The sequence below is a fragment of the Actinia tenebrosa genome, unplaced genomic scaffold (genome assembly GCF_029948245.1).
Source record: "Actinia tenebrosa isolate PJP-AT-01 unplaced genomic scaffold, QUT_ActTen_1.0 PGA_scaffold0__85_contigs__length_37466705, whole genome shotgun sequence".
In the NCBI taxonomy this organism is placed as follows: Eukaryota; Metazoa; Cnidaria; class Anthozoa; order Actiniaria; family Actiniidae; genus Actinia; species Actinia tenebrosa.
In genome coordinates this window covers 24,642,366-24,669,144 of record NW_028292569.1, presented here as the reverse complement: position 1 = coordinate 24,669,144, position 26,779 = coordinate 24,642,366, and the positions used below count along the sequence as shown (strand labels likewise).

General features: G+C 38.0%; 1 protein-coding gene across 1 annotated transcript in view; it reads left to right on the top strand.

Annotated features, from left to right (window-relative positions):
* Positions 1-16,474, top strand: part of LOC116301887 (uncharacterized) — a 31,752-nt gene extending 15,278 nt beyond the window's left edge. Inside the window, exons 19-31 of the mRNA XM_089025613.1 lie at positions 44-433; positions 866-925; positions 1,022-1,190; positions 1,757-1,928; positions 9,021-9,158; positions 10,040-10,121; positions 10,239-10,619; positions 11,510-11,566; positions 12,119-12,253; positions 13,684-13,725; positions 14,275-14,518; positions 15,101-15,258; positions 15,420-16,474. Coding sequence (XP_088881739.1) covers positions 44-433; positions 866-925; positions 1,022-1,190; positions 1,757-1,928; positions 9,021-9,158; positions 10,040-10,121; positions 10,239-10,619; positions 11,510-11,566; positions 12,119-12,253; positions 13,684-13,725; positions 14,275-14,518; positions 15,101-15,258; positions 15,420-15,766 — 2,375 coding nt within the window. The 3' untranslated portion in view covers positions 15,767-16,474. The remainder of the gene's footprint in view (positions 1-43; positions 434-865; positions 926-1,021; positions 1,191-1,756; positions 1,929-9,020; positions 9,159-10,039; positions 10,122-10,238; positions 10,620-11,509; positions 11,567-12,118; positions 12,254-13,683; positions 13,726-14,274; positions 14,519-15,100; positions 15,259-15,419) is intronic.
* The last annotated feature ends 10,305 nt before the right edge of the window (positions 16,475-26,779 follow it).

The window sequence follows — 26,779 nt, the reverse complement described above, 5'->3', positions numbered from 1 at the left end:
CCAACGGCTTTGATAACCTTTTTTTACTTTGAATATTTGAAAGTATCTTTAGGAGGGATCAAAGCAACACAAGGAAGCAGATGTGAGAAGATAACGATACCATTATGTCCAGGAATGTCGTACAACTACACAATGTATCCCAACCTGTTGAATCATAAAACTCAAGTCGAAGCAGGTCTAGAGGTCCATCAGTTCTATCCTCTGGTGAAAATCAAATGTTCCAGCGAGCTGAAAAAGTTTTTATGTACATTGTACGCACCAAGGTGTTCCGATACTCTCATCCCTCCTTGTCGCTCATTTTGTGAACTTTCCAAGAGCGGTTGTCAAAAATTGATGCATAGATTTGGTTTCACTTGGCCAGCGAGTCTTAACTGTTCTTTATTTCCGGTAGAAGGAGGTGATAGGAAGTGCATTGCACCGAAATACGGCAGTGGTAAGTATCTTACAAGTGTCCCGACACACATTGTTGAGACACACATGGAATTGAGTTTCATTGATTCTTCCACAAGATTTCTTATCTGTGGAAACGTCTCTCGTGGCAATAACCTAAAGGTCCTGCTACACTAAGCATTTTTCTCAGCAAATTGCTGTCTTGCAATGCTTGAAAATGTATTGTTACGAGTTGCCGAGGTGAAGTGTTACACTGCAACGCGATCTCAGCAACTTGCAACACTTTTTGCTCCTTGGAACTTTAGACGATAGCCTATTACATGTACCTGATTTCCCTGTCGTGACTGCTGCTTCGATCGGCGCGTAGCAATGAAAAGAGCGGCAATTAATTTAATGCAGTTAGTGTATTGTTCGTGATCAACTGAGGTATAATCTTACAAAAAAAATGCAAATTAATGACATTTTACTTCACCAGATTTCGCGACAACAACCAAGCCCACCACAGAAATTAGTACCATTAGTTTTGGCCCAAAAAGTAAGTGATTCGACTGTTTTAATTGTAAAATAACTGCATTTATAGATATTTTGATGCTATTATTAATTCTTGTAATTTTTTGAATGTCACTTTCAGAATTTAGGACATTACTAACAAAGGTTCAAGGCGTTTTTACGTCACCCAATTATCCAAAACCCTACCCCCAGGATATTGAAATTAACTGGACCATCGAACTTCCGGATTCGTACAAGTTGATTAAAATCACGATGGAAAAGATGCGTCTGGAAGAGGATCGAAACTGCCTGTAAGTATAATTGAATCACGTCCCTTGTGCCATACGCAGACTGAACACCACAACTAATCACACATCATCATCATCTACTGTGACATGCGCAGATGTACTGGGCCCGGTTGTACGAAGCCTGGATAGCGCTATCCGGCGGATACTAGAATCCTTATCCAGTGGATAAGTCGATAAATTTATCCACTGCATAAGATTTATCCGTCGGATAGCGCTATCCAGGCTTCGTACAACCGGGCCCTGGATGATAACCAATCATATCATCGCCGGTATAATGTGACATGCGCAGACGTAGAAGATATCCGCACCCAATCACACATCACCATCCATTGAGGCATGCTCAGAAAAAGAACATCGCAACCAATCACAAATCATCTGATGCACTGGATAATGTGCACTGGATGAGAACCAATCATATATCATCAGACACTGTGATATGCACAGATGTAGAAGACATCACCCAATCACTCATCGCCATTCATTTTGACATGGACCATCCATTTTAAGGGACCATGCGCATTCTTAAGGTTTCCTCTGTAGGTGACCCTCACTTATCTCGATCGTTTCAGATACGACTACATTATAATCAAGGATAAGATGCTTAACCAAGTAGGACCTCGTCATTGTGGTACATATCGTTACCCTTACGAAGTGCTGGTCAGGGGTAACAAAGCCATAGTAAACTTTGTATCGGATGGCAGTACGAGTAAAGCAGGCTTCGTCATAAAATATAGAGGACTTGTAAGTATATTGTGAGTTGCTGGACCACTCAAACCACAAACATATGCTTAAAAGATGAGCTTAACTAAAAACGTTTCTGCTAGCATTTTATCATACAATAGCGGTCATTTTAGTCGCATGCACGTGATAGGCCAAATCGCGTGATTATACGAGTCAAAGTGATTGGCTGATTGTTTTATTGCGGGATTATTTGTGTTATATATCCAGGGCTAAAATACTCAAACAGTTTTTAATACGCGCTTCAACATTTGATAGCTTCGTTTCCTACAGGTGTTGAATACAGAAGGGAAAATAATTTTTATAAACTTACTTTTTTTCCATTTTTTTTCTTCTTTTCCTCGTTCTTTCCCGCTATTCTTTTTTCCTTAATCTTGTCTTCTCCAGGGATTCAATATAATCCGAATGCAACTGAATTGCTTCCATTTTCTCTATTCCTTTTCAGCAAAGTGATTCCTAATTTTTGAAAGTGGAAACTGCAATGAAGAAGAACAAAACTGATGGTCATATGCTAGAAATGAGAGTAATGGGCACTCCTTCATAGTTTTTATGTTTACTTAACCTTGTCATTATTTAAATATTGATTTTGTTCGTTTATTTGCTTCATCTGTATTCGTATCAAGTGTTGAAAAAACACAGTGTATGTGGTGAATTCTTTTAAGAATAATTAAAATAAATCAAAGTTTTAAATTAAGTGGATAGACTCTTGACGTAAAATGGATAAGTTAATTAAAAAAAGATGAAGATATACAAATACGTACTTTGTCTGTTAATGCTGATGAAGGGTAAGGCTAATTATCATACTCATTAATTATTCATAGGGACTTCCTAGGACTGAATTAATTTTGTTCCAGCTACTCCAAGTCGAATAATTAATGAGCATAAGTAGTCATTTCAAAGCCACCAATATCGGACTGGATGTGATTTCAAGTCCGCGTAATTAGTTCGGCTGCGCCTCCGACTGAAACTAATTGATTCCACTTGAAATCCCCCGTCCAGTCCTCATTGTCGGCTTTGAAATATTGCTTCCAGATCGAATAGAAAGGAGGGACCGGAAATGTGGAGAACCCGGAGCTATACGCATGCACAGTCTCCATCATGGGAGTTTTTTTAGTCAAGCGCAGTAAGTGGTCGACGGAGGCTACATGTACTGGGACGTCCGCACCATTTGCAACTAGTATTATGATTGGTCTATAGAACAATAAATAGTATTATAATGACAATAGATCGGACTTTCAAACAATTGAACTAAATATGACCTAACATAGGTGGTGCTTTACTAAGGAGTCATCAGAAAAATAGGTTCTAATCAGTCACGTCATACTGAATGCGCTCATATCTTCACTGAGAAACCTACATTTTCCGTCTTTATGCTCTCAGTCATGGCCTGGTGTAGACAGCTCTTATGCTCTCATTTTAGTGATGTTATTGGTCGGTTGATGTGATTTAGTGCAAGTAAAACCATCTGGCGGAAGTCATTGGTGTTTTCTATTTTTCTTGATGGTAATAGCCTTACACGAATATTCTAAGAGCAAATCAAAGAACTAGTAAGGGCACTATTTATTATCCCCTGGAGGAGAACTGAACAATTTTTGTTGTGATAGGAGCGTGTATACGAATGATTGTTGATTCTCAGTTGGACAAAAAGTGCCAAATTTCAAGATTATACAGAAGAGCGCAACTAACGCACATCCTTTCAACAACTAGGAACGCAGCGCATACGAAAAATTTTGTAACTCTGAGCTGATAAGCCGCATAGCCCTAGCACAATGATTGTGAAGAGCAGATAGAATAAGGCCTTGATAAGAGCCGAACAGAACAACTGTACATAAGACCACAGCAAAGCAGAGCAACGAAATTGCTCTCTTTAAGTTTATACATTTTTATTTACCTATTTCAAGTCTAGTGCCACTATCAGTATTAATGGTAATCTCAAATAAACAGGCTTTAACACCGCAGTATCTTTTTATCCAGTTATGATTATTGAACATAAACGTATGGTTTTGATTCAGACTTTAAATGACAAACATGAACAGCGTCATTCTTTTCGGGGTTGTCATGGTGACTGGCTGGAGCATGAGTGCCAGTAGATTTAAATGATCTAGTTACTGACGTCTTTGAAATAAAACAAATGATTTGATTGCTGGAGATAAGTAAATAGTCATGTTAGTCTACTTTATCAAGAGGTATTATCGTAATTTGAGAGGACAATAGCTGGTTGAAGCTAAAAGGGTCAGTGGGCCGAAAATATGAAAATATGTCGAAGTCTTTTTTATCTTGTCGAGCATGCGCAGTAGGAAATAACAGCTCTGGGTACGAGATTGTTATTGAGTTCTGAAAATTGAGTTTTGTTTTTTGCTTGTTTTTTGTTTGTTTGTTTTTTGTTGTTTTTTTGTTTGTTTTTTTTGTTTTCGTCTTTTTATTATTTTTTTATTATTTTTGTTTATTTTTGTTTTTTGTTTGTTGTTGCACACTGAGCAGAAGTTCGATCTCTCTACTTTTTCCAACAAATAAATTTGCATATTTATGAAGTCCTGAAGATTTCTTTTTTAGAAATCATAGTTAAGAGAAATAAAATGCGAAACTCTAAGAGTTTCTTGTCTGTATATTTCTATTGAGACATTTGTATTTTGCAATGACCCGTCTTAATAAGGGTTTATTACTCAACATTTGCATTTCCTGTTTATTTTAGGGATCCCTCCCAGCGCTTGCGAAAAGATAACAGCACCAGGCATGTGCGGCCAAGGAATTTGATACAACTACACAAAGTTACCAAACGTCTTCGAAGCACAGCATCCAATCTGAAGCGGCATTTGTTGTCCATAAGTACTTGCCTCTCGCACAGGTAGGCTGGTCAAGCTCGTTCAAGAATTTCGTGTGTGCCGTTTACTTCCCGATGTGTAGTGAAACTGGTAGTACAGTCCCGCCTTGTCGCTCGTTGTGTGAAAAAGCCAGAAATGATTGCTAGCCCATGATGAAGAAAATGGGTGTTTCTTGGCCGAAAAACTTTGGGATTGCTCGAGCTTTCCAGTAAAAGATGGTGCTCAAGCTTGCATCCGTAAGTATAAGATATAGTATGGGGATCAGAGGATTTAGGGGGATCACATGGAGAAACGCAAATGAAAAAAAAAATTGAAACGGGAGAAACGCTACTATTATTTAAATGTTATTTATAAAATATGAATTTTATTTACGTCTTGATACGGGGATTCTTTGCCCATTTTCCCTAGAGATAGGTTAATGTAGTATACGACTCACCACACCACACTCACTACCGCTACTTAAAATTCAAAGCACAGAACTCTCAACTCACACGTGTGTATATAAATTGATATATCATCGATTATTCATTTATTTATTTTTAAATAAAACTTAATCAGTCTCAAAACCAGAGATGAAATGTGGAGAAAATCTTACAAAAGTTCAAGGGTTTTTTAAGTCACCCAATTATCCGAAACCGTTCCCCCAGGGGATTATATGCAATTGGATCATCCAGCTTCCTGATTCGTACAACGGGATAAAAATCACGATAGAAAAGACGCGTCTGGAGGAGGATCGACACTGCCTGTAAGTACAATTGACTAGTCTTCGTTTGAGTAGTTGCACTGTCCTCGCACCCAAATCTCCTCCATTTCGTTGCAAGTACATGAAAACCTGGAAACGCATGCGCAAAGACTACGATCAATCACATATCATCACGTGATAAAATTTACAGGCCAAATTCGTGGAAAAAAGTTTGACTTTGTCTGTAACCCATATTAAAGTTATCATCATTATCAGCAGCAGCAGCAAACAAAGAGGACCACAGCCAATCACGTATCACTATTGAATGTGACATGCGCAGACGTAGAGGACATCACCCAATCACACAAAACTATCCATTGTTACTTGTTCAGATGCTCTGGATGATAACCAATCATATATCATCAGATACTGTGACATGCGCAGACGTAGAGGACATCACCTAAATATCTCTTATCACCATCCATTGTACGCATGCGTAGCCGTACTGAATGATAACCAATCCCCTCAATTATCTCGTTTCAGATACGACTACGCTCTCAGTCTCGTTGACTGTCAGCGTTGAATGGACGCCGATTGAAAGTCACGTGTACGCTTACCTATGGCAGATGGGGGGTGAGCCACATTGCATTCCCCTATACCCCACCGGATATCCTATGGTATTGCGTAAGAAGCTATACACGTTAACTTATTGTTCACAGGAAACATTATACAAAGCCTCTTCCATGAAAACATAAAATTTCTATTTGCCAGCAAATATTTTCTATTTCATCACGACGACACATGAAAACAATATTTTGCTTTAATTCTAAGAATTATGGTGGCGATAGGGGGACAAAACAGCAAAAACCCAAAGTAAACGGTTAAAAAAATTATTTTGTAGTGATTAGGGAAGCAATGACAGCATCATATACCATATAACCATATATATTGTAGGATAAATACCGATTTATATAACATTTGATACCAGATATATCAGAGCTGCTGTAAATTCAGCTGCATAGTAAAATTAGTCGTTACCATTGTTTTTCACCGTTCTGCCCCTTTTATAAACAAGTGGAATGGGGCAATAGCACGTTTGGCATGAGGGTTTCATTAACCTCTACTACCAGACTCCCTTGCACACTTTCTTGTGTTCAGTTAATTAGCACCAATTGTCTTACTATTCTCATGAATACAAATTTGAATAAGAAAGAAAATTCGCGAAGCATCATAGTCATGACGCCATCATGCAAACGTCCTATTCAAATGTAGAGCAATAGCTTACTCAACTACTTACATACCTTAAAGATGACCATGAAGTTTGTTGAAAGACATTTCTTTTTTTCCTTCACGCGAAAGTGCTAATGTTTTTCCTTCTTGTAGTTTTCAAGCAGAAAATGGATTCCTGGTTTATGAACAAACAAAAGAAGAATCAAGCGGCGAAACTAAAACTATTTGTTGCCATTTTTTATGTCCTAAATGTGTTCCTTCTATTTTTGTGCTTAGAGACCTTGACCTTATTTTGGGGGGTTTATAGACTGAGAGATTTCGTATGGATGATCATGACTTCACGGTGTGAATATATGTCCTGCTGTGGTGTGACTGTGTCATTCTGCGCCCTGTCCCCGCGTATGTTTAGAAGTGGATGTTTACATGAAAGTAGGACCCCCCTACTGCTAGGGTTTGCTCTTTTTAGAGAATCAAAAGACTATTTAGGATCACCCTATAATGGACTTTTTTCCATGCGCTGTCATTGGTCCAATGACGTAATAATTGATTTTGTTCCGTGGTGGTGCCTTGGGCGATGGCTGTACATTTGTACGAAATGTTTCTGAAATATTAGTGACAAAAGCATTCTTATCGAAATAAAGATTGTATAATCGAAATATATTCAAAAAAGTGATAGAAAACACCTAGTTGATATCGATATATGTAACGGTTAAAATAAGATATAACATGACATAATTATAAACATAAATAGTACGCGCGCTCTACTGGTTCATGAAGACACTACACAGCCTGGAATACGGTGTCTGGGGATAAGGGATCTCGTGCGAGCGCTGGTAAATTCCATTGCTGTTAAATACGACATACAATGGCAGCTAATGACTAAATACTGCGATTGAAAACCAGCTCAGACTAGCCGAATACTCAACAAGACATCCAAACCGTGGACCAACTTCAAATCCGCTTGTCCTTTAGTGTCTTAGTACATTTTGAACTCAAAAAGACATCCAATGCTGGCCTTTGTTTGAGTATTTTTTGTGTGGGTGCATTTGAAGGTAAGCGGCTCTATGATCTTTCCTAGTACCGTTGGCTGAATGCACGTTAAGGCGATTTCCTTCCAGTTAATTATGGCTCCAGTTATTCTCAAAATCCGGAATATTTGTACTATCCAACGAGGGAGGGAAGCATGTATTCTTACATACCGCCGTGTGTTTTTCAGCTGGTTATAATCACTTGACCCTTTTAATTGAAGACGCTGGTTTCATAATATGCTTAAAATGGATGTGCTCTCATCCAGCTCTAACAACGGTGATCCTCGGATGTCCCGCCTAATCTATATCTCTTTATCTTGGGGGATTTAAGCAGGCTTTGAATGCCGCGTTGCAAGCTGCATAGAGCAATCAAGTCACAACAGAAACCAGGAGGTTTAACTTTGCATCAATTATAGTTTTTGGTACGTTTTTTTTTTTCGTATGTTTTATAAGTTTGTGTAATTTGTTGCTTATTTATTTAAAGATTTATCATCATTATCGCTATCTTATCGTCATCAGATACGAACGCGCTTTCAGAACGCACAGCACACTGACTTGTTAACGCTTTGCTCACGAAATGCGTTCATAACACGATGTTCTGTTTGTCATGAAAAAAATGCGTTAAAAATCTTAGCGTCTAATTATTACATCTATACATATATTTTTTTCTTGTTCTCTTTAATTTTTATAACGATTCAGCGTAAATTTTGAATTAATGTCTGGCTTTCTATCTATACTTTTTCGTATCTTTAATTTTTATAATGGTGCAGCGTAAATTTTGAGTTAATGTCTGTTCTTACTTAGTTATATAAATATTTAGATTACACATAACTGGATTACAACCAGATATTCACAGGCATACCATTCTCAAACAGGAAGGAAACGTTATATACAAAACACGCCTAATTCATCTCCCTCATCATCCCGCCTTGGCTGGGTTTCCTTTGCCTGAGAAAAAAAGAGTAGAGACTAGGGTATAGTAAAGATGTTTCCAAAGGAATCCCATCAGTATAGAAAATGTGGATGATGAAGTTCAATGGAATTGAAGTGGGCTGAAGTAAATTTTTAAATGAAACTTCAGCGGAATACGGTTCAAGGACGGAAGATACAAACGTGATGTACGCTTTGCTTTGACGGACACAAATGACAAACAACACAGAAACCGCTACAGGAAATCGGACTTTTCTCCTCAAATCTCCTTAAGAAGGTCACTGACATTTTGGTCGGCAAAATGCGTCGATAAAAGCAGAGCGCGCACTCACTCTCGGAAATAATTTAACTCCTTTTAAACTAAGCCTTTAACTTTTGCATGACGCAGATCTTAAATTAGAAGGTTGCAAAGACGCAAAGACCGCACGCAGGATGTCGAGCTTATATTTTTGACTGCCTTTACAAACCCCATTGGCAGGTTACATACTTAGACATTTTTAAAAAGCGAACTATAATCGGCCGCGAGACAGACTGTGCGAAGGTGAGTATCTTTGTACAATAACTACAACTTTGAACTATGCTTGATACTTTATAACATGCAGAAGAGTTTTCTTTCTGGTCGAAAATTCATGTCACAATTTAAAACTCATTCTCTCGGTTTTTTTGCTAAATAACGATAATGCCATAATTCTATCACAAGTTTTTTTTTGTGTGAAATATATGTTTCTCTCTTTTGCGCCCTCGTTATGTGAAGCCAGCTAAATAATAAACTTTGAAACTACAAATTTTGAAGATTTTAGTACAAATTTTTTTTGCGAAACTCTCTCTCTCCGGACTCTAGTAAAACAAAATTTTCATTCTGATACAATGATCTTGCCATTGGTAAACTTAAATATTATTTTATATGTTATGACAGTTGGTTTCAGTGGTTAGTTATTGCAACATTCCATTGAAGGGAAAAAACAAGATTTTTTTACTGATAACCCAGAGTATCATATGGACACTTACAGATAGCATCGAAGTTTAGCTTCTTATGTTTAAAATTAATTAAAGGCAGCTTGTTGATTAGTTCATCGACACTCAGTGATACTGAATCAGTATTTTAGTCTTCAATGTATTCTGAATTATCTGTTGTGTTACTTTTTCTGTGTGTCCTAGATCAATCTTTATTCCTAATTCCTCTCCTTCTCCTCCTCCTTCTCCTTAAATCATCATTATTATTTTCGTCCTCTTCTTCGTCTTCTTCTTCTTCTCCTTCTTCTTCGTCTTCTTCTTCTTCTCCTTCTTCTTCGTCTTCTTCTTCTTCTCCTACTTCTTTTCCTGCTTTTCAGTTTCGTTTTCTATTTTAAAAGGAAAGGCTTTATTAATTTCGAATTTAAAAATGATCTTATATCTGTTTATTTTTTCTTCTTGAAATTTTAGTTCTACCGAACGAGAAATATGAAGCAACCAGTTCTTCTTTTATTCCTTGTTGTCATGGATACTGGTCGAAGCTTGACCATAGGTATGCATAAAAATTTCGATAAAAATCCTTACAGTTACCATGGCTACCATTTGGTTTCTCCGAATTTTTAATCGGGCAGAGTTTATTTTAACCATTACCACTTCAATCTGTTGACAGGGAGCACCATAGGAAGCAATTGCGAAAGGATAACAATACCAATGTGCCAAAACATTGGCTACAACTACACGATGTTCCCTAACATATTCAACCATCGTAGTCAAAGCGAAGCAAGTGTCGCGCTCCGACGTTACATTCCTCTTGTAGACTGGGTATGCTTCAAGTGGCTGCCAAAGTTCCTCTGTTCCATGTTCGTACCTGTGTGCACTAACACAAGTGTTATAATACCTCCGTGTCGCTCGTTGTGTGAACAATCCAAGCAGGCCTGTCTGCAACTGGTGCGCACCTTCGGTGACGACTGGCCAAAGAACTTTGACTGTGCTAACTTTCCAGAGGAAGGATTGGGGAAAAAATGTATTGCGGAGAAACTAACCACAAAAGGTAATCTTTTTATTAAACATTTGGATGCCGGGAGGGAAAAAATAGGTCGAGTTGACATTGCAGTGCATTTTTGGGGCTGTTTAAGGGGACGAATCAGCCGCCATCTTGGAAATATGTCTCTTAAAGCATCCCCATAATGCATTGCAATGCCAATTCGACCCAGTTTTTTCCTCAACCTCAGAATGATTAATCGTGGAGATGTGATTCTTAAAACTTTTTGCACTCTTTATCGATTCATTTTGAGTTTGTTTTGATATAATTGGTTTGGTTTAGCTACTCTGCTTCATTAGTTGGTAATTTTTCTTGGTTGAGGTTTGTTTACTTGATGGGATGATCGGTCGGTCGGTTTGGTGGTCGGTAGGTTGCTTTGGTGCTCGGTTGTGTATCTGTTTAGTTTATTAGAATGATTTTCACATGACCGTGAAAGAAAATAGACCATTTAGTTTGTAATAGTTGATAAAGAACAAAAGAAAATCATTGGTTTAGAGTCTACTACTAACTATTAGTTTGCCTATTCTTTCACGATCAGATGAAAATCACTCTAGTTGATCGGTTTGGTAGGTTGGCTGGTCGATCGGCTCAGGTTAATTGGTTCTTCACTTGTTCAGGTGCCGGTGGTCGTTTGACCGGTTTATTTGGATATTGTCAGTTTTCGGCTTGAAAATTCGGCTTATCCAACTTTTCAGTGCATTGTGTTTTGTCAATAGATGTGAACGCTTGTGACGTCATAGCCGCCATGATGGATAAATGCCAACAATGTTATTTCTTAATTCAAAAATATCGAGCAAGCGGCGGTCATTTTATGGTTGATCCTCTTACGGAATGTTTGCACTCCCAAGAATCGATAAGTTTTTTTTATCAAAGTATCATCGCATTATTCCCATCCACAGCTGTAGCAACAACAACTTCTCACACAAAACTAGTTATTCCTACCACAAGAAACCCTAGTAAGTAATGATTTGTCTTCTGCGGACCGTTTTCATGTCTTCGTTGGGGGAAAAACAAAGATTTTGCTAGGTCTGATTGACTCACATTCAAGGTCTCCAGATCGATCGAAAGAGATCTAAATGATATTTATAGCAATATAGATAAGTAATAGTGCTTGGGAACGAGGTTATTCCAGGCGAAAGACCCTTGGAAATAAATTCGGAAAAATTAATTTCCGACCTCGCTGGGAATCATAAATAACATTTAGTTCAGTAATAAACTAACAAAATTAAAACCAGGATGTTGATGAAAGGAAGTCCTGTTATATAGATCGTGCAGCCTCTGACCTTTGACCTTTGACCAGGGGCATATCCAGATCCAGGATTTCCCATTAGAGGGTAGGGTAGGGTGGAGTGTTCTCTCTCCACTAATCTTATCAAATCATATCCTTCCCCCCAAAACACATACATATAACTATTAAACTGCGAATTCATGGAAAGGGGTTCCCAGGCACCCAAAGAAACACCCCCTACCTTTAAGACGTTTACAAGGATATTTATTTTTCTCGACAGACGTTGACAGCAAATGCCGAAAAGACGAATTTCAATGCCAAAGTTACGATTCAGATCAAGATATGTGTATCCCTAAGATCTGGAGATGTGATGGAATGAATGATTGCAAGGATTCAATTGATGAGAGGTTTTGCTGTTAGTATTATTTCATTTATATTTACGTTCACAAATTGAAGTGTGTGGCCTACTAGATGTGTGGTGACATGGATGACGCATAAATGCCACGTGAATTACTCAAGGCGGGGGGGAGTAGACCTCTTCAACTTGGGAGTAAAGTTTTTGCATTTGTTATCCCGCCACGTGTCATCCTCTTGAGAATGAGATTATTTGTTTGAGTTGCGTCCATATTTATGTGTCTTCTCATGCTAAACCGATAAAGAAAGAAGTATTACTCTAGGGAATGACACGTGGTCAGAAATGGGCAAATCATTACGCCCAAGCTAAAGAGGTCTGTTACCACGCCGTCTTCCTCCCAACCACCTTATGATGCGCATGCGCCTGAATATGTAAAAATCTGTTCATGCTTCTATTAGATACTAAAAGTTCGGGGGTTACTGCACTGTTTGTATTTTAAATTCTAAAGCTAAATTAAGACCCTTGTAAGACAAATATTAAGTCATCTCCAGAAGTAAATACTCTATATATTTACAATACTATTTTTTCTTTTTATAAACGGAGAGTTTGTGAGAGATTCATGGTGAGTCGTGGATTTTTAAAATGTTAATGCTAGAAACGTTCTTAAATAAATATTGATTTAAATATTAACGAGTAAAGTTAAAGGGGAAATAACTGAGAGATAAATTAATGTTATGCTGGACTTACTTTGATGACTTGTTGCTGCATGTAACTCACTGCTTCAATTGCTGGGTTTCAATCAGCTGACACTTGCAAAACTCTTTGAATCTCATTATCTGCTCCAAATAGTGGTCAAACGCTGACCACCATGTGCTGTCAGCCAGGAAGAATTCTATTGAAAACTTGTGATTCAGCTGATGAACATTCCACACGAGACAGGAAATGACGTCACGTGAAACCCTGCAATTGAAAAAATACTCTCAGATATTTGAATAATCGTATAACGTTGATGTACTAACACGTTGTCCCCCAGAGGGCGGGTGCATAATCGATAATGCATTCACGCACCGCACCCTGGATGCAATGGATGCACTTTCACGTCAAAATTGGAATCTTCGATTGCACGTTATGTCATCGCAGCCATATTGGCGCCATTAAACAAAATATTTCTCATTAGCATCAATTGTTAACGGCACCACAATGGCTGCCATGTTTTTGTCTTTTGACTCGCTTGGGAATGGTTGCAGCCCATCAATGAATAAATGAATGAATAACGCTATTTAATTTGCGTAATAGATATATAGTATATACTAAAAATAAATATATGTTTAAAAAATCATATTATAATATGATTGTATCATTTGGAAAATCAGAACCCCTGAAAATGCCTTTGTTATTGGATGTTCTCTTGATCAGTGCTAGCTAGAAAACATGTTAATGAAACTGTATTTATCAAATTGAATAACTTGATCTATTTAATTATTTTACAGCTACTATAGGAACGACGACCAGGATGCCAACGACCACTAAAGGTAAGTAATATTAAGAAATACAAAATAGAGAGACCCAATTTTAAACTCTGGGTTTTTGATATGAAACTGTAGACCAAGATAAATGCATGTGTTGCGAATACACGACACCTTTAATATGGGCGTAATGCATGGTTTCTTATTTCAGACCACGTGTCATTCCCTAAAGTAATATTTTTTTTCTTTGATGGTTGCACATGAGAAGACACATAAATATGAATACAATTTTAACAAAGAATCTTGTTCTCAAGGGAATAACACGTGGTCATCTGAAGTGGGAAACCATGACGCCCAAGGTAAAAAGGAGTATCCACACTGCTTGGTTAACACCTTAAATGTAGGGAATAATACTCAAGGGAATGACACGTGGTCATCTGAAATGGGAAATCATGACGCCCAAGCTAAAAAGGAGTATCCACACTGCTTGGCTAACACCTTAAATATAGGGAATAATACTCAAGGGAATGATATGGGCACTGAAATGGGAAAACATTACGCCTAAGGTGAAGAGGTCTATTTAGTTTGATTATACATTACTATTATGCATCTTAGGTCCGATAGTATACTCTTTATGCCAGGGAATAAGCAGCCCAATACGCAACGTTTGCAGTCGGTTGGGTTACACGTATACAAGACTACCGAATAGATTTGGGCACACCAATCAAGACCAGATTATTCGAGCTCTTGGTGGCTGGCCCGAGGCCATTCGTAAGCAGTGCTCTCCTTTGTTGGAGGATTTTCTATGCAGAGTGTATGTACCACCGTGTGATAAAGACGAAACACGGACTCCTTGCAGGTATAGAAATCTGCCTATATAAGCCTTGTTAAAAAGCCTTGGGCCCCGTCCACACGTATCCGCAAATTTTCGTATCCGCAAATTTTTTTTTACGGATACTGGTTGCATCCACACGTGTCCGCAAATTTTTGTTTCCGTATCCGCAAATTTTACGAAAACGGATACATGTGGACGGTGAAAACGATACGAATACGCTGCGTGTGGACGCAAACATTTTCGTATCCGCAAAAAAAATTTGGCGGATACAAAAATTTGCGGATACGTGTGGACGGAGCCTTAGAAACCGTAGAAACAGCCTCTGATCGAGCTAATCAAATTCAGGACATGATTGATTAATTTTACAGTTTGTAATGAAGTTTGTCGTATTAAGGGGTTTTGCGGAGGGACGAAAATTTTCACATTTATATATATTATCTTACTCAATTTTTAAAATATTGAATACTTCTTGCGCGTAATTAATTTTCAGTTGTTTTCTTATCTCTCTTTTATATTTTTTTCATTTTTTTCTTCCGTTTTCTTTCTTTCTTTTTTTTCATTTTTTTTTTTCATTTTTTTATTTATTTTTGTTGTTGTTGTTTTTAGATCAATGTGTAAAAAAGTAAAGAAATCTTGTCGCAAAACTTTGAAAAGAATAAAAATGAAATGGCCTGCATCGCTGCGATGCGGCAAACTACCAAAGAAAAGATGTCATGGAGCTGTTCATAAAAATATTTTGCCAAAGAAAGTGAAGTCGTCTAAAGGTTAGTTAAATGAATGGGATGGGATGGGATGGGATGGATGGATGGATGGGTGAATGGGATGGAATGGGATGGGATGGGTGCTTGGTTCAAAACATAGTAGAAGCATACATATACAAAGATAGAAAGAAAGCTAATTGTGACTATGTATCGATTCATTACAGATAATTGCAAAAACATAACATTAAAAATGTGTCAAGGAATTGGATACAACTATACTAAGTTTCCCAACATGTTCAGCCATCAAAATCAAGCAGAAATCGCCTTTGAAGTCTATCAATACCTACCTCTCATAGAAATCCAGTGCTCGAGTTTCTTAAAGAGGTTCTTGTGTTCCATGTACCTCCCAAGATGCACGACAACAGGAACAACTATACCACCATGTCGATCATTGTGTGAACACTCCAAGAAAGGTTGCGAGCCACTTATGAAGAGATATGGATTTGGTTGGCCAGCGAAATTTAACTGCGCAAGCTTCCCAAAGCTTGGAGATGAATTTTGTGCGGTCTGAAAAAGATAGTTTATGGAGAGTTAGATTACGGCATGGCAGCTGTTGAGATCGAAAAACTTGAAGATGTCTTGGAGATTCTTCATACTAAGTTGAATATTTTAATAGATGACTCGATCTTGCTGGTGTCGACTGAATTTTTGCTGTTGCGAACGGATTCTAAAGGATTTTGCTAAGAAATAGAAAATGAAATATATAAAACTGAGTTGAAACAAAAGAAAAAATTAAGGAAAAAACAAAAAAAAGTCCAAGGAAAAAAGGAAATATGAGAAGGTTAATGTAGACCGAAGAAAGAAGAAAGGAAGAAAGAAAGGGAGAAAGGAAGAAGGACATTTGTTTAGTCAACAATAAGGCCTTACAAAAATGGATATATGGAACCAAGTGAAAGCAACGGGGCGATTAAAACACCAAAAGACTTAGAATAGCGGCTTTGCACCATAACGTGATGGCAGCCATGACAGGGGGCATAACAATAGAGTCTTTTCCCCCTGGGAATCTGAATTATTTCTCATATAAATCAGATTAGACCAGATTCAATTGTTCCTGCCTCCTGTCATGGCTGCTATCACGTGATGGTGCAAAGTCTTTAGTAACATTGGCTTTACTAAAGTCTACTCCGCAACTATAACAACAAATACTTCTACGTATAATTATAATTCCACTTAAAAACAACTAAACTGAGCTCGAAAATAAAGAAAACTTGTGAACACACTTTATTTGATATGTGACATTGTACCTTTATAATAAAAGGAAGCATTCATATTCTAGGAGGTGAGGGTGGGCCGGAGGAATTCCAACAAACAGTAATGTAAAATATTTAGCTCTCTTTCCTTCCGGTCTGCATTAAAAAAAGCGACCCTTACCCCTTCAAATTTGTTGCATTCTTGACCCTTCCCTTTACGTTATAATATGAAATATTTGGTGACTCCCCTTTTTGAATGAGTGAAAATTAATGGACCTCCCCATCCCCCTACACCACCCACCCACCCCCTCCTAAAAAAATGAATGCTCTCTAACAAACATTAAGTCACGAAATCATGCTGAAGCTGCACTGAAATAATATTAAATTAATTTTACTATTAACTTATTTCTGCTACTTCATTGATTACTCAAACGAAAATCACTGGTGTAAGCCTTTCACTGAAAGCCTCCATAATATATATAAACTCATAGTGTGAAGATCATTGAGATCATCATACCAAAAATATTCTACAGGATTGCCATCTTTTTCCCCTAAAAACATTGTTTTGTTGTTGAAGATTTCAATCTAATGAGGAAGGGATAAAACAAAAGAAGAAAAATCTTTTGGACATAATGGGGGATTCGAAAGGCACCAAAAAAAAAAAAAAAAAAAAAAAAAATCGACTCCACTTTGCCATACCCCCGAGACATCCGCAGAGCTGAGGCTTCGTATGGACTTCGGACCTGACGGCGATTAAATCCTTCTGCCCTTGGGTGTACGAATTACGCAAGAAAATGTTCTAGCCGAAGCATCAGGGGAGAGACCAGCCGGCCCCCAGACCATATCGGCTAATCCCTTGCATCTCTGCCACGCACGGAATCGGTTGAAAACTTTATGTTAAAAAGTCTAGTTTATCCGGCGCATTGTTTTCACGGCTATTGTTATGCTGATTCACCTCGAACCGTGGTCCAGTGGAAAAAACTTGCGCTTCCATGACACTGAGTCAAGTCCGGTTGAGCAAAGTTAGTGCCTGGATGGGTGACCTGAAACTTATGCACTATAAAAAATTGCGATTTTCCCCCGTAACTTTTTATGCATTAAAACCCGTTTTCAGTTTACTTTGAAAAAATTGACGGAAATTGAAACCTCCAGACAATTAATCCGAGACTCCAGTCTGTAATAACTCATAAGCAATCAGTATCTACGAAGTTTCTAAATGACCGGCAGCCGGTCAAGGATTTCAAAACACATATGGCGAGCAGTTCCGTTTATTTTCAAAAATCCAGCCCGATCAAGGCAGTAACAGGACAATCGCTTGGCACTGCTTAATCATGAGAGGATAATACCAGAATCATGTAACAGACGCACTCAGTTTTTAGCCGCCCTTTTTCAGCCACGCGGCTGTAAGGTCGCGCGAAAAGAAAATAATTTTCAGCTTGTTGGAGTGAAAAAAGTGAGGCCAGGCCTGGATTAGTCTATACCTAGAGTTTTTCACGGTCATATAAAAACTACTCTTTATAATTTGTTTATCCTTCAAGTGTTATAAATTGAAAAAATGCTTTCAAATGAATTCAAATCGGTAAAGCATTCAAGATACGCGGGTGAAGAATACATACCGGGCGGAGAGGGACCGCATAAAATGCAGTAAATGTATGTAAATGTGGCTGTGAGGGGGCTTTGAAACGCACTCTACGCCCGGGATATAGTCTTTTCCTCACAACACACCATAAAATCACAAGCCAAGACTGTTATTCTAAGTCGATTGCGAAAAGCAAACTATGGCAACTGTGTGACCATAAACACAGTGGAAGATCCCGATTAGGTTTAATTAAGTTATTATTTTCGTTCGTTATTTTATCGGCCCTAACGAAGTCGCTGACAGTACAGTATAAAGCTGATTCACTGTAAAAAGCATCATGGGTACGCCCATCCCTATTCCTCCCTCTCTACTCTTCTTATGAGACGCATCTTCACGCAACTGACGCGACTAAAATAGCCACTGAAGGCGTAAGTATGCGTTATCTCGATCTCTATGAAACTGAACGATTATTGCGCAATTTAAAGTCAAAAGTAATGCTGATCTCAGGATCAAATGCCGTTCACTTCAAAGGTATACGGTTCATGTAAGGGATCTTTAAAATCAGGTTAAGGGATGCTCCAAAATCACTCGTAAATCAAGTCAAGTACACTTCTAAATTAGGTTAAGAGATACTCCTAAATAAGGTGAATGGATACTCCTAAATAAGGTGAATGGATACTCCTAAATCAGGTTAAGGATACTCCTAAATCAGGTAAAAGGTTACTTTTAAATCAGGTTAAAGGATACTCCTAAATCAGGTTAAGGGATACTCCTAAATCAGGTTAAGGGATACTTCTAAATCAGGTTAAGGGATACTTCTAAATCAGGTGAAGGGATACTCCTAAATCAGGTGAAGGGATACTCCTAAATCAGGTTAAAGGATACTCCTAAATCAGGTTAAGGGATACTCCTAAATCAGGTTAAGGGATACTTCTAAATCAGGTTAAGGGATACTTCTAAATCAGGTGAAGGGATACTCCTAAATCAGGTGAAGGGATACTCCTAAATCAGGTGAAGGGATACTCCTAAATCAGGTTAAGGGATACTCCTAAATCAGGTGAAGGGATACTCCTAAATCAGGGTAAGGGATACTCCTAAATCAGGTTAAGGGATACTCCTAAATCAGGTCAAGGGATGCTCCTAAATCAGGTCAAGGGATGCTCCTAAATCAGTTGAAGGGATACTCCTAAATCAGTTGAAGGGATACTCCTAAATCAGGTTAAGGGATGCTCCTAAATAAGGTTAAGGGATACTCCTAAAGGTCAAGTATACTTCTAAATTAGGTAAAAGGATACTCTTAAATCAGGTGAGAGATACTCTTAAATCAGGTGAATGGATACTCTTAAATCAGGTCAAGGATACTCTTAAATCAGGTGAATGGATACTCTTAAATCAGGTGAATGGATACTCCTAAATCATGTGAATGGGTACTCTTAAATCAGGTTAAGGATACTTCAATATCAGGTAAAAGGATACTCAAAAATGAGGTTTAGGGATACTTCAAAATCAGGTGAAAGGATACTCCAACATGCAGGCTAATGGTCGTAAGGGATACTTCTAATTTTCAACTTATTTTAACGGACAGAAAGTGAGTCCAGGGCTGGATTAGTCTGTAACTGGTTTCACAGTCATACAGAATCTACTTTTAATGATTTTTTTAAATACTAGAAGCTGTAGAAATTCTTCGAAACGGCTTTGAATTTGAAGCATTCAAGGTACGCGGGTGAAGATTACATACCGGGCGGAGAGGGACCGCATAAAATACAGTAAATGTATGTAAATGTGGCTGTGAGGGGGCTGTGAAATGCACTCTACGCCCGGCATATAGCCATTTCCTCAAAGCACGCTATTTCATCACAGGCCAAGTCTGTTATTCCTTATCCTTTCAGTTGGTTGTATCATGAAGCAATCGTACACGAAACTGAGGCTAATGAGGATAGATTTCTAACCGATGCAGTCATTATGGACGAAGCGACAACAACAAGTTTAACAAGACGTTTCATCTCGATATATAGACATTTATCAGTGCCTGAAGTTAAATCGATGCTCAAGCTTAAAAAGACGTTTGCATTTCGTAAAATATGTGTGTCACTAAAACAAAAAGTCAAATTTAGTTTTTTGGTGCTTGTTCTTGATTGACTGAACAATTTCTGAACTGAACATGATAAGTCGGGAGTAAAACGTAAACTATGCATGCATCTCTATGGCAATGAATAGCAAGTTTCTCAGTGATAGCAATCTTATTAATTTAAAAGAAAGCTAAGATTCATTTGTAGATTAAACTATCATTTTCGTTAGTGATTTTATCGACCTTAACGAAGCGATAGTAAGTATAGTTTTGTAAATCATATTATGCCCAAGTCAATCGCCAAGCCTCCTCCTCCACGCCTAAGATGGGACGTATGAAGTATGCGTATGATTCTCTTATATCAGGTTGAGGGATACTCCTAGATCAGGTTAAGAGATACTTCTAAATCAAGTTAAGGGATACTCACTTATTAGGTTAAGGGATACTCCTAGCCTAAATTAGGTAATAGCTCCAAAGTACGTATAAATCATGTTAAGGGATATTATAGAAGGAATACTCCGAAAAGCGGATAGGGGGATACTCGTAAATCAAGTTAAGGGATACTCACTAATTAGGTTAAGGGATGCTCACTAACCAAAATCAACTTAAGGGATACTCCTAAATTAGGTAATAGATACTCCAAAGTACGTATAAATCAGGTTAAGGGTTACTATAGAAGGAATACTCAAATTGTCAAATCGTTTGCGCCAGTGTCTTGGTTTTGACACGAGAGCAAACATGCTAGTATTCTATGCGATCTCTAATTTAGCCGAGCTGTGATATTGATTAGCAGGATATCGATAGGAGAAAGGACTTATATGATATGGACAACCGTAATATTTTGCTATTTTCTTTTCTTTGCGGGCGGTCCATTGTGGAATCTTAAGATCCTCATTACGCTAGAATATCGTCTACACACCTTTAAGAATTCACGACACGGCACGTCTGAACCTATTCTATAGAAAAATTCATTGGCTGACGAGGGAATTCCAAGTTGAATTCACGAGAAAAGGCGATATCGCACAAGTCGCGATTCTACTTTATATCCCCCAGCTCACACAAGCTGAAAAGTCGCGCGCAGCTAGGGAAAAGAATTTTTCCACTTATTATATTCGACAGAAAGTGAGTGCAGGACTGGCCGGATTAACCTTGAGTTTTTCACAGTCATACAGAATCTACTAATTTTTTAATACTAGAAGCGGTAGGAATTGAAAAAATGCTTTCAAATGAATTCAAATCGGTAAAGCATTCAAGTTACGCGGGTGAAGAATACATACCGGGCGGAGAGGGACCGCATAAAATGCAGTAAATGTATGTAAATGTGGCTGTGAGGGGGCTTTGAAACGCACTCTACGCCCGGCATATAACCATTTCCTCAAAGCACGCTATTTCATCACCAGTCAAGCCTGTTATTCTTTATCCTTTCAGTTGGTTGTAGCATGAAGCAATTGCTCACAAAACCGAGGCTGATGAGGATGGATTTCTAACAGCTACAGTCATTATCGAATAAGCGCCTACAGCACGTTTGAGAAGGCGTTGGAGACACATATGGCGAGCAGTTCCGTTTATTTTCAAAAATCCAGCCCGATCAAGGCAGTAACAGGACAATCGCTTGGCACTGCTTAATCATGAGAGGATAATACCAGAATCATGTAACAGACGCACTCAGTTTTTAGCTGCCCTTTTTCAGCCACGCGGCTGTAAGGTCGCGCGAAAAGAAAATAATTTTCAGCTTGTTGGAGTGAAAAAAGTGAGGCCAGGCCTGGATTAGTCTATACCTAGAGTTTTTCACAGTCATATGAAAACTACTAATTTTTTAATACTAGAAGCGGTAGGAAATGAAAAAATGCTTTCAAATGAATTCAAATCGGTAAAGCATTCAAGATACGCGGGTGAGGAATACATACAGGGCGGAGAGGGACCGCATAAAATGCAGTAAATGTATGTAAATGTGGCTGTGAGGGGGCTTTGAAACGCACTCTACGTCCGGGATATAGTCTTTTCCTCACAACACACCATAAAATCACAAGCCAAGACTGTTATTCTAAGTCGATTGCGAAAAGCAAACTATGGCAACTGTGTGACCATAAACACAGTGGAAGATCCCGATTAGGTTTAATTAAATTATTATTTTCGTTCGTTATTTTATCGGCCCTAACGAAGTCGCTGACAGTACAGGATACTCCTAAATCAGGTCAAGGATACTCTTAAATCAGGTGTATGGATACTCTTAAATCAGGTGAATGGATACTCTTAAATCAGGTGAATGGATACTCTTAAATCAGGTGAAGGGTACTCCTAGATCAGGTGAAGGGATACTACTAAATAAGGTTAAGGGATACTCCTAAATCAGGTCAAGTATACTCTTAAATCAGGTGAATGGATACTCCTAATTCAGGTGAATGGGTACTCTTAAATCAGGTGAATGGGTACTCTTAAATCAGGTCAAGGATACTTCAATATCAGGTAAAAGGATACTCCAAAATGAGGTAGGGGATACTCAAAAATGAGGTTTAGGGATACTTCAAAATCAGGTGAAGAGATACTCCAACATGCAGGCTAAGGGTCGTAAGGGATACTTCTAATTTTCAACTTATTATATTGGACAGAAAGTGAGTCCAGGACTGGATTAGTCTGTAACTGGTTTCACAGTCATACAGAATCTACTTTTAATGATTTTTTAAATACTAGAAGCTGTAGAAATTCTTCGAAACGGCTTTGAATTTGAAGCATTCAAGGTACGCGGGTGAAGAATACATACCGGGCGGAGAGGGACCGCATAAAATGCAGTAAATGTATGTAAATGTGGCTGTGAGGGGACTTTGAAATGCACTCTACGCCCGGCATATAGCCATTTCCTCAAAGCACGCTATTTCATCACCAGTCAAGCCTGTTATTCTTTATCATTTCAGTTGGTTGTAGCATGAAGCAATTGCTCACAAAACCGAGGCTGATGAGGATGGATTTCTAACAGCTACAGTCATTATCGACAAAGCGCCTACAGCAAGTTTGAGAAGGCGAGTTCTGTGACCGGCAGTGTGCATATGTGACGAAAAATATCTAAGTGCCATGAAAGCAACCTTCCAATATAATATGCCGGCCGCAAACGAAGCACGATTTTTTCGTTCTAGAACCAGAAATGCAATCGTTTGACGGTTCTTTATCGAGCTAGGAGCATTAGGTTTGGAATTTAGTTTGTATATCCTTCATTCAACAAACAAAAAAAATCGACTGCCGGCCATTTAGTCATTTGAGTTCTGTGACCGGCGGCTGCCGGTCATTTAGACACTTCTTTTTTAAATTGCAGCTATACAATAACACTCCAATATCCTATGTCAAAACAAAATACGGCAACAATAATACCGTCCTAGTGCACGAGTCACAAAAAACAAATCAAAACGTGAATAAGCGTAATACATCTGATAAGGACTAAAACCTGATTCGTAAAACTAAATACGAATGCACGTTTGCATAAATAAACATTAGTTAGCATGGCGATACAGTGAAAATAAAAACGATTGCAGAAAAAAAATATAAATGAAGGCGAAAGAAACTGTAAAACAATAATGTAAATAATATTTCAGTGCAAGTGTACACGAATCTTATGCATTAAAAAACCGGCTCAGCAGAATTTAAAGCGACCAAAACACGTGCAAACCACAAATCATATTCATATGTTTTTAGTTAAACTAATTAATGGCCGATTAATTAAACCGTTAACGACAGGAATTAAAAAATTAAATGACAACACAAGACTCACCCACGTTCTTCGTCAATCATTCTTACAGGCTGTAGAAGTTTCTCCGAATTCAAACTTGTTTTTCAGCCTTTAGATTTGGTAAAGCCAGCGAGCTAGGAAAAACACGTGCGACCCGTAGAAGGCTAGAATATATTAGAATGACTTATATATGCTAATTAGGGGTCTACGCGCGTGTACCATTTGTCGGAAGTCAAAGTTTCCCGCTCTTTTCTTAGAGTAGGAAACGAATTTCCAGCCGGATGTGGATTGGTTGAAATGGTAAGCAGCCCAGTTCTCATACATTTGTACCAGTGAAAACGCCGAGAATGCACATTAATTTTTAAAACAAACTTACATTAATATATTATATATATACACTCGATTGCAGAAACGTTGTAGTATACATTTATACATTTATACAAATACCTAATGAGATGCATATTGCAATTTTACTTTTTTAACCCTCAAAACCAATTAATTTATAATCTGTAGGATATAAAACACAAGAATAAAATATTTTGACGTTCATTGAATGTAACAAATAATAAATAAAGCTAATTTTCTGTTTTGCATATCATTAAATACTGAATAAATGAGGTATTTGTATAAATGTATACTACAACCTTTCTGCAATCGAGTGTATATATATATATATATATACCGAAAGATATGGTTTAGGAGTTGCCGGATTAGTAGATTCAAGAGTCCTTGCGCTGGATGTGAACTTCATGCTTGCAAAATAATTAACATATGCCTTGATTTGGGAAAGAGTAAAGAGGCCATTCCGAAGGCGCAAAGTCACAATCTATTTTTTCATGGTATATGAGGACAATTGTAGAAATGCAACTGGGCTCCCTGTGGTATTTTCACCTGCGTCGTACCACAGGCAGTACATACTTTTAAATAGTAAACAATAAACGCACACCATCAATATATATTTTTGAACACAAATAAGAATCACTAATCACGTTTTCTGTTTTCACTTGAATAGCATTGATCGATGCTTGGAAACGGTACAGAATATCCATTCGTTTGGAATAAAGACTATATATTTACCCCTTGCGGTATATATTGTAACTGTACGCCGCTCTATTTTCTGTTTTAGATTGTCATCTGAAACGAAGACAAGTGAGGAGCTTTCGAACGTCTTTTTCGATTCCTTGTTTGAAAAAGAAGAAACGAAATGGGAAAATAAGTGGAATAAATTCACAGATTTTCACCGAGTACCCTTTAAAGTATCCTTTTCATAAAAGCCATATTTTTTCATTAATCTTTCAAAATAGCTACACCAAAGTAATTTTTCTAGTGATGTTAGACTTTTCACATTGATTTCAAGTCGAAATAATGAAGCAATTTTTTTCGTCGATCCGACACTCCACCTTAGAAAAGTCCGATCCAAGAAAAGAATCCAGATTCATATTTTCCACAATTTTGGATTTTGAGGCAAAAAGTAACATATTCTAAAAGAGCAAGTGAAATAGGTGTCAATGGTGTAATTTGTTTTGTTTTGTTCGTAAAAGAAATGGTTTTACGAGCATCAACAGTATCTACCCGAAAGCCTCTTGTACGCCTATTTAACACACCCACCTCCCCAACGGTACTAGGTACTACAATTGGCCTTTCTGGGGCCAAAATCTAGCTCTTACTAACGTTACTAATCAGATTACAAGGGTGTCCTTTCTCCGCAAAACCAGACCAAACATGCTAAAGTCCAATGCGATCTCTGTTTTAGCCGTCCTGTGACTTTGATCCCGCGCAGGGTATCGATCAAATTCTACTAGAGACTTTCCGAGCACGGTATAAAGTCTATGGTATGGATAATCGTACTATATTTGTCACTCCCCTTTTTGGAGGTGTTATCGCAAAGATCACGGCATGATGGCAAGTATGTGCCTTGTCTATAGTCCCGGACTCACTTTCAAGCAGTAAAGTCGCGCTCGGAGCAGAGAAAATAATTTTTTAGCTTGTTGGAGCGAAGTCCAGCGCTACATTCATTCTGTACCTTGAGTTTGTCACGGTCATACAGGATCTACTCTATAATTTGTCCATCCTTAAAGTGTTATGAATTGAAAAAAAAAAAAAAGGTTTCCAAATGGCTTTAAATGTGAAGCATTCAAGGTACGGATATAGACGACTACATCCCGGGCGAAGAGGGTCACCCCAAAATGTAGTAAATGTATGTAAAACTGGCTGTGAGGGGGCTGTGAAATGCACTCTACGCCCGGGATATAGCCATTTCCTCAAAGCACGCTATTTCATCACAAGCAAAGCCTATTATTCTTTAACCTTTCAGTTGGTTGTAGCATGAAAGCAATCGTACACGAAACCGAGGTTGATGAGGACAGATTTCTAACCATTGCAGTCATCATGAACGAAGCGACTAACAAAACATTTGAGAAGAAGTTTGGAGACATTTTATCTCGACATTTTAGCCACTGTCTAAAGTTAAATCTTTGCTTAAATCTTAAAAATATATTAGCCTTTTGTGAAAGAAGGTGCATAGCCGTAAAAAATTCGATTGGGTTTGTTTTGCGCTTGTTCTTGATTGCAATCGAACGCCTTCAACAGTTACAGAACACTAAGTCAAGAGTGAAACGCAAACTATGACATCTCAATGGCCGGGCATGAATGTGAAAGATCCCTATAGAAATTTTATTTTGAAAGGAAAGATTTATAAATTAAATTATTATTTCCTTTGGCGTTTTAATGGAATATTATGTTGGATCCCATCCAAACCAAACTCATGTAGCATATACTCCTATAATGAGGTGCGTGGAAAATGCCTTTCACCGACAGCGGACCGGCAACGGTGTGCGTTATCTCGATTGCTATGAAACTGAAACGGATTATCGCTTGATTAAGTCAAGATCAAAAGCACGACTATTTTTGACATGCTCTTTCCGTCTATGGTTGTTGTCAATGATTGTTTTGTCCTGTGAGTTTTGGAA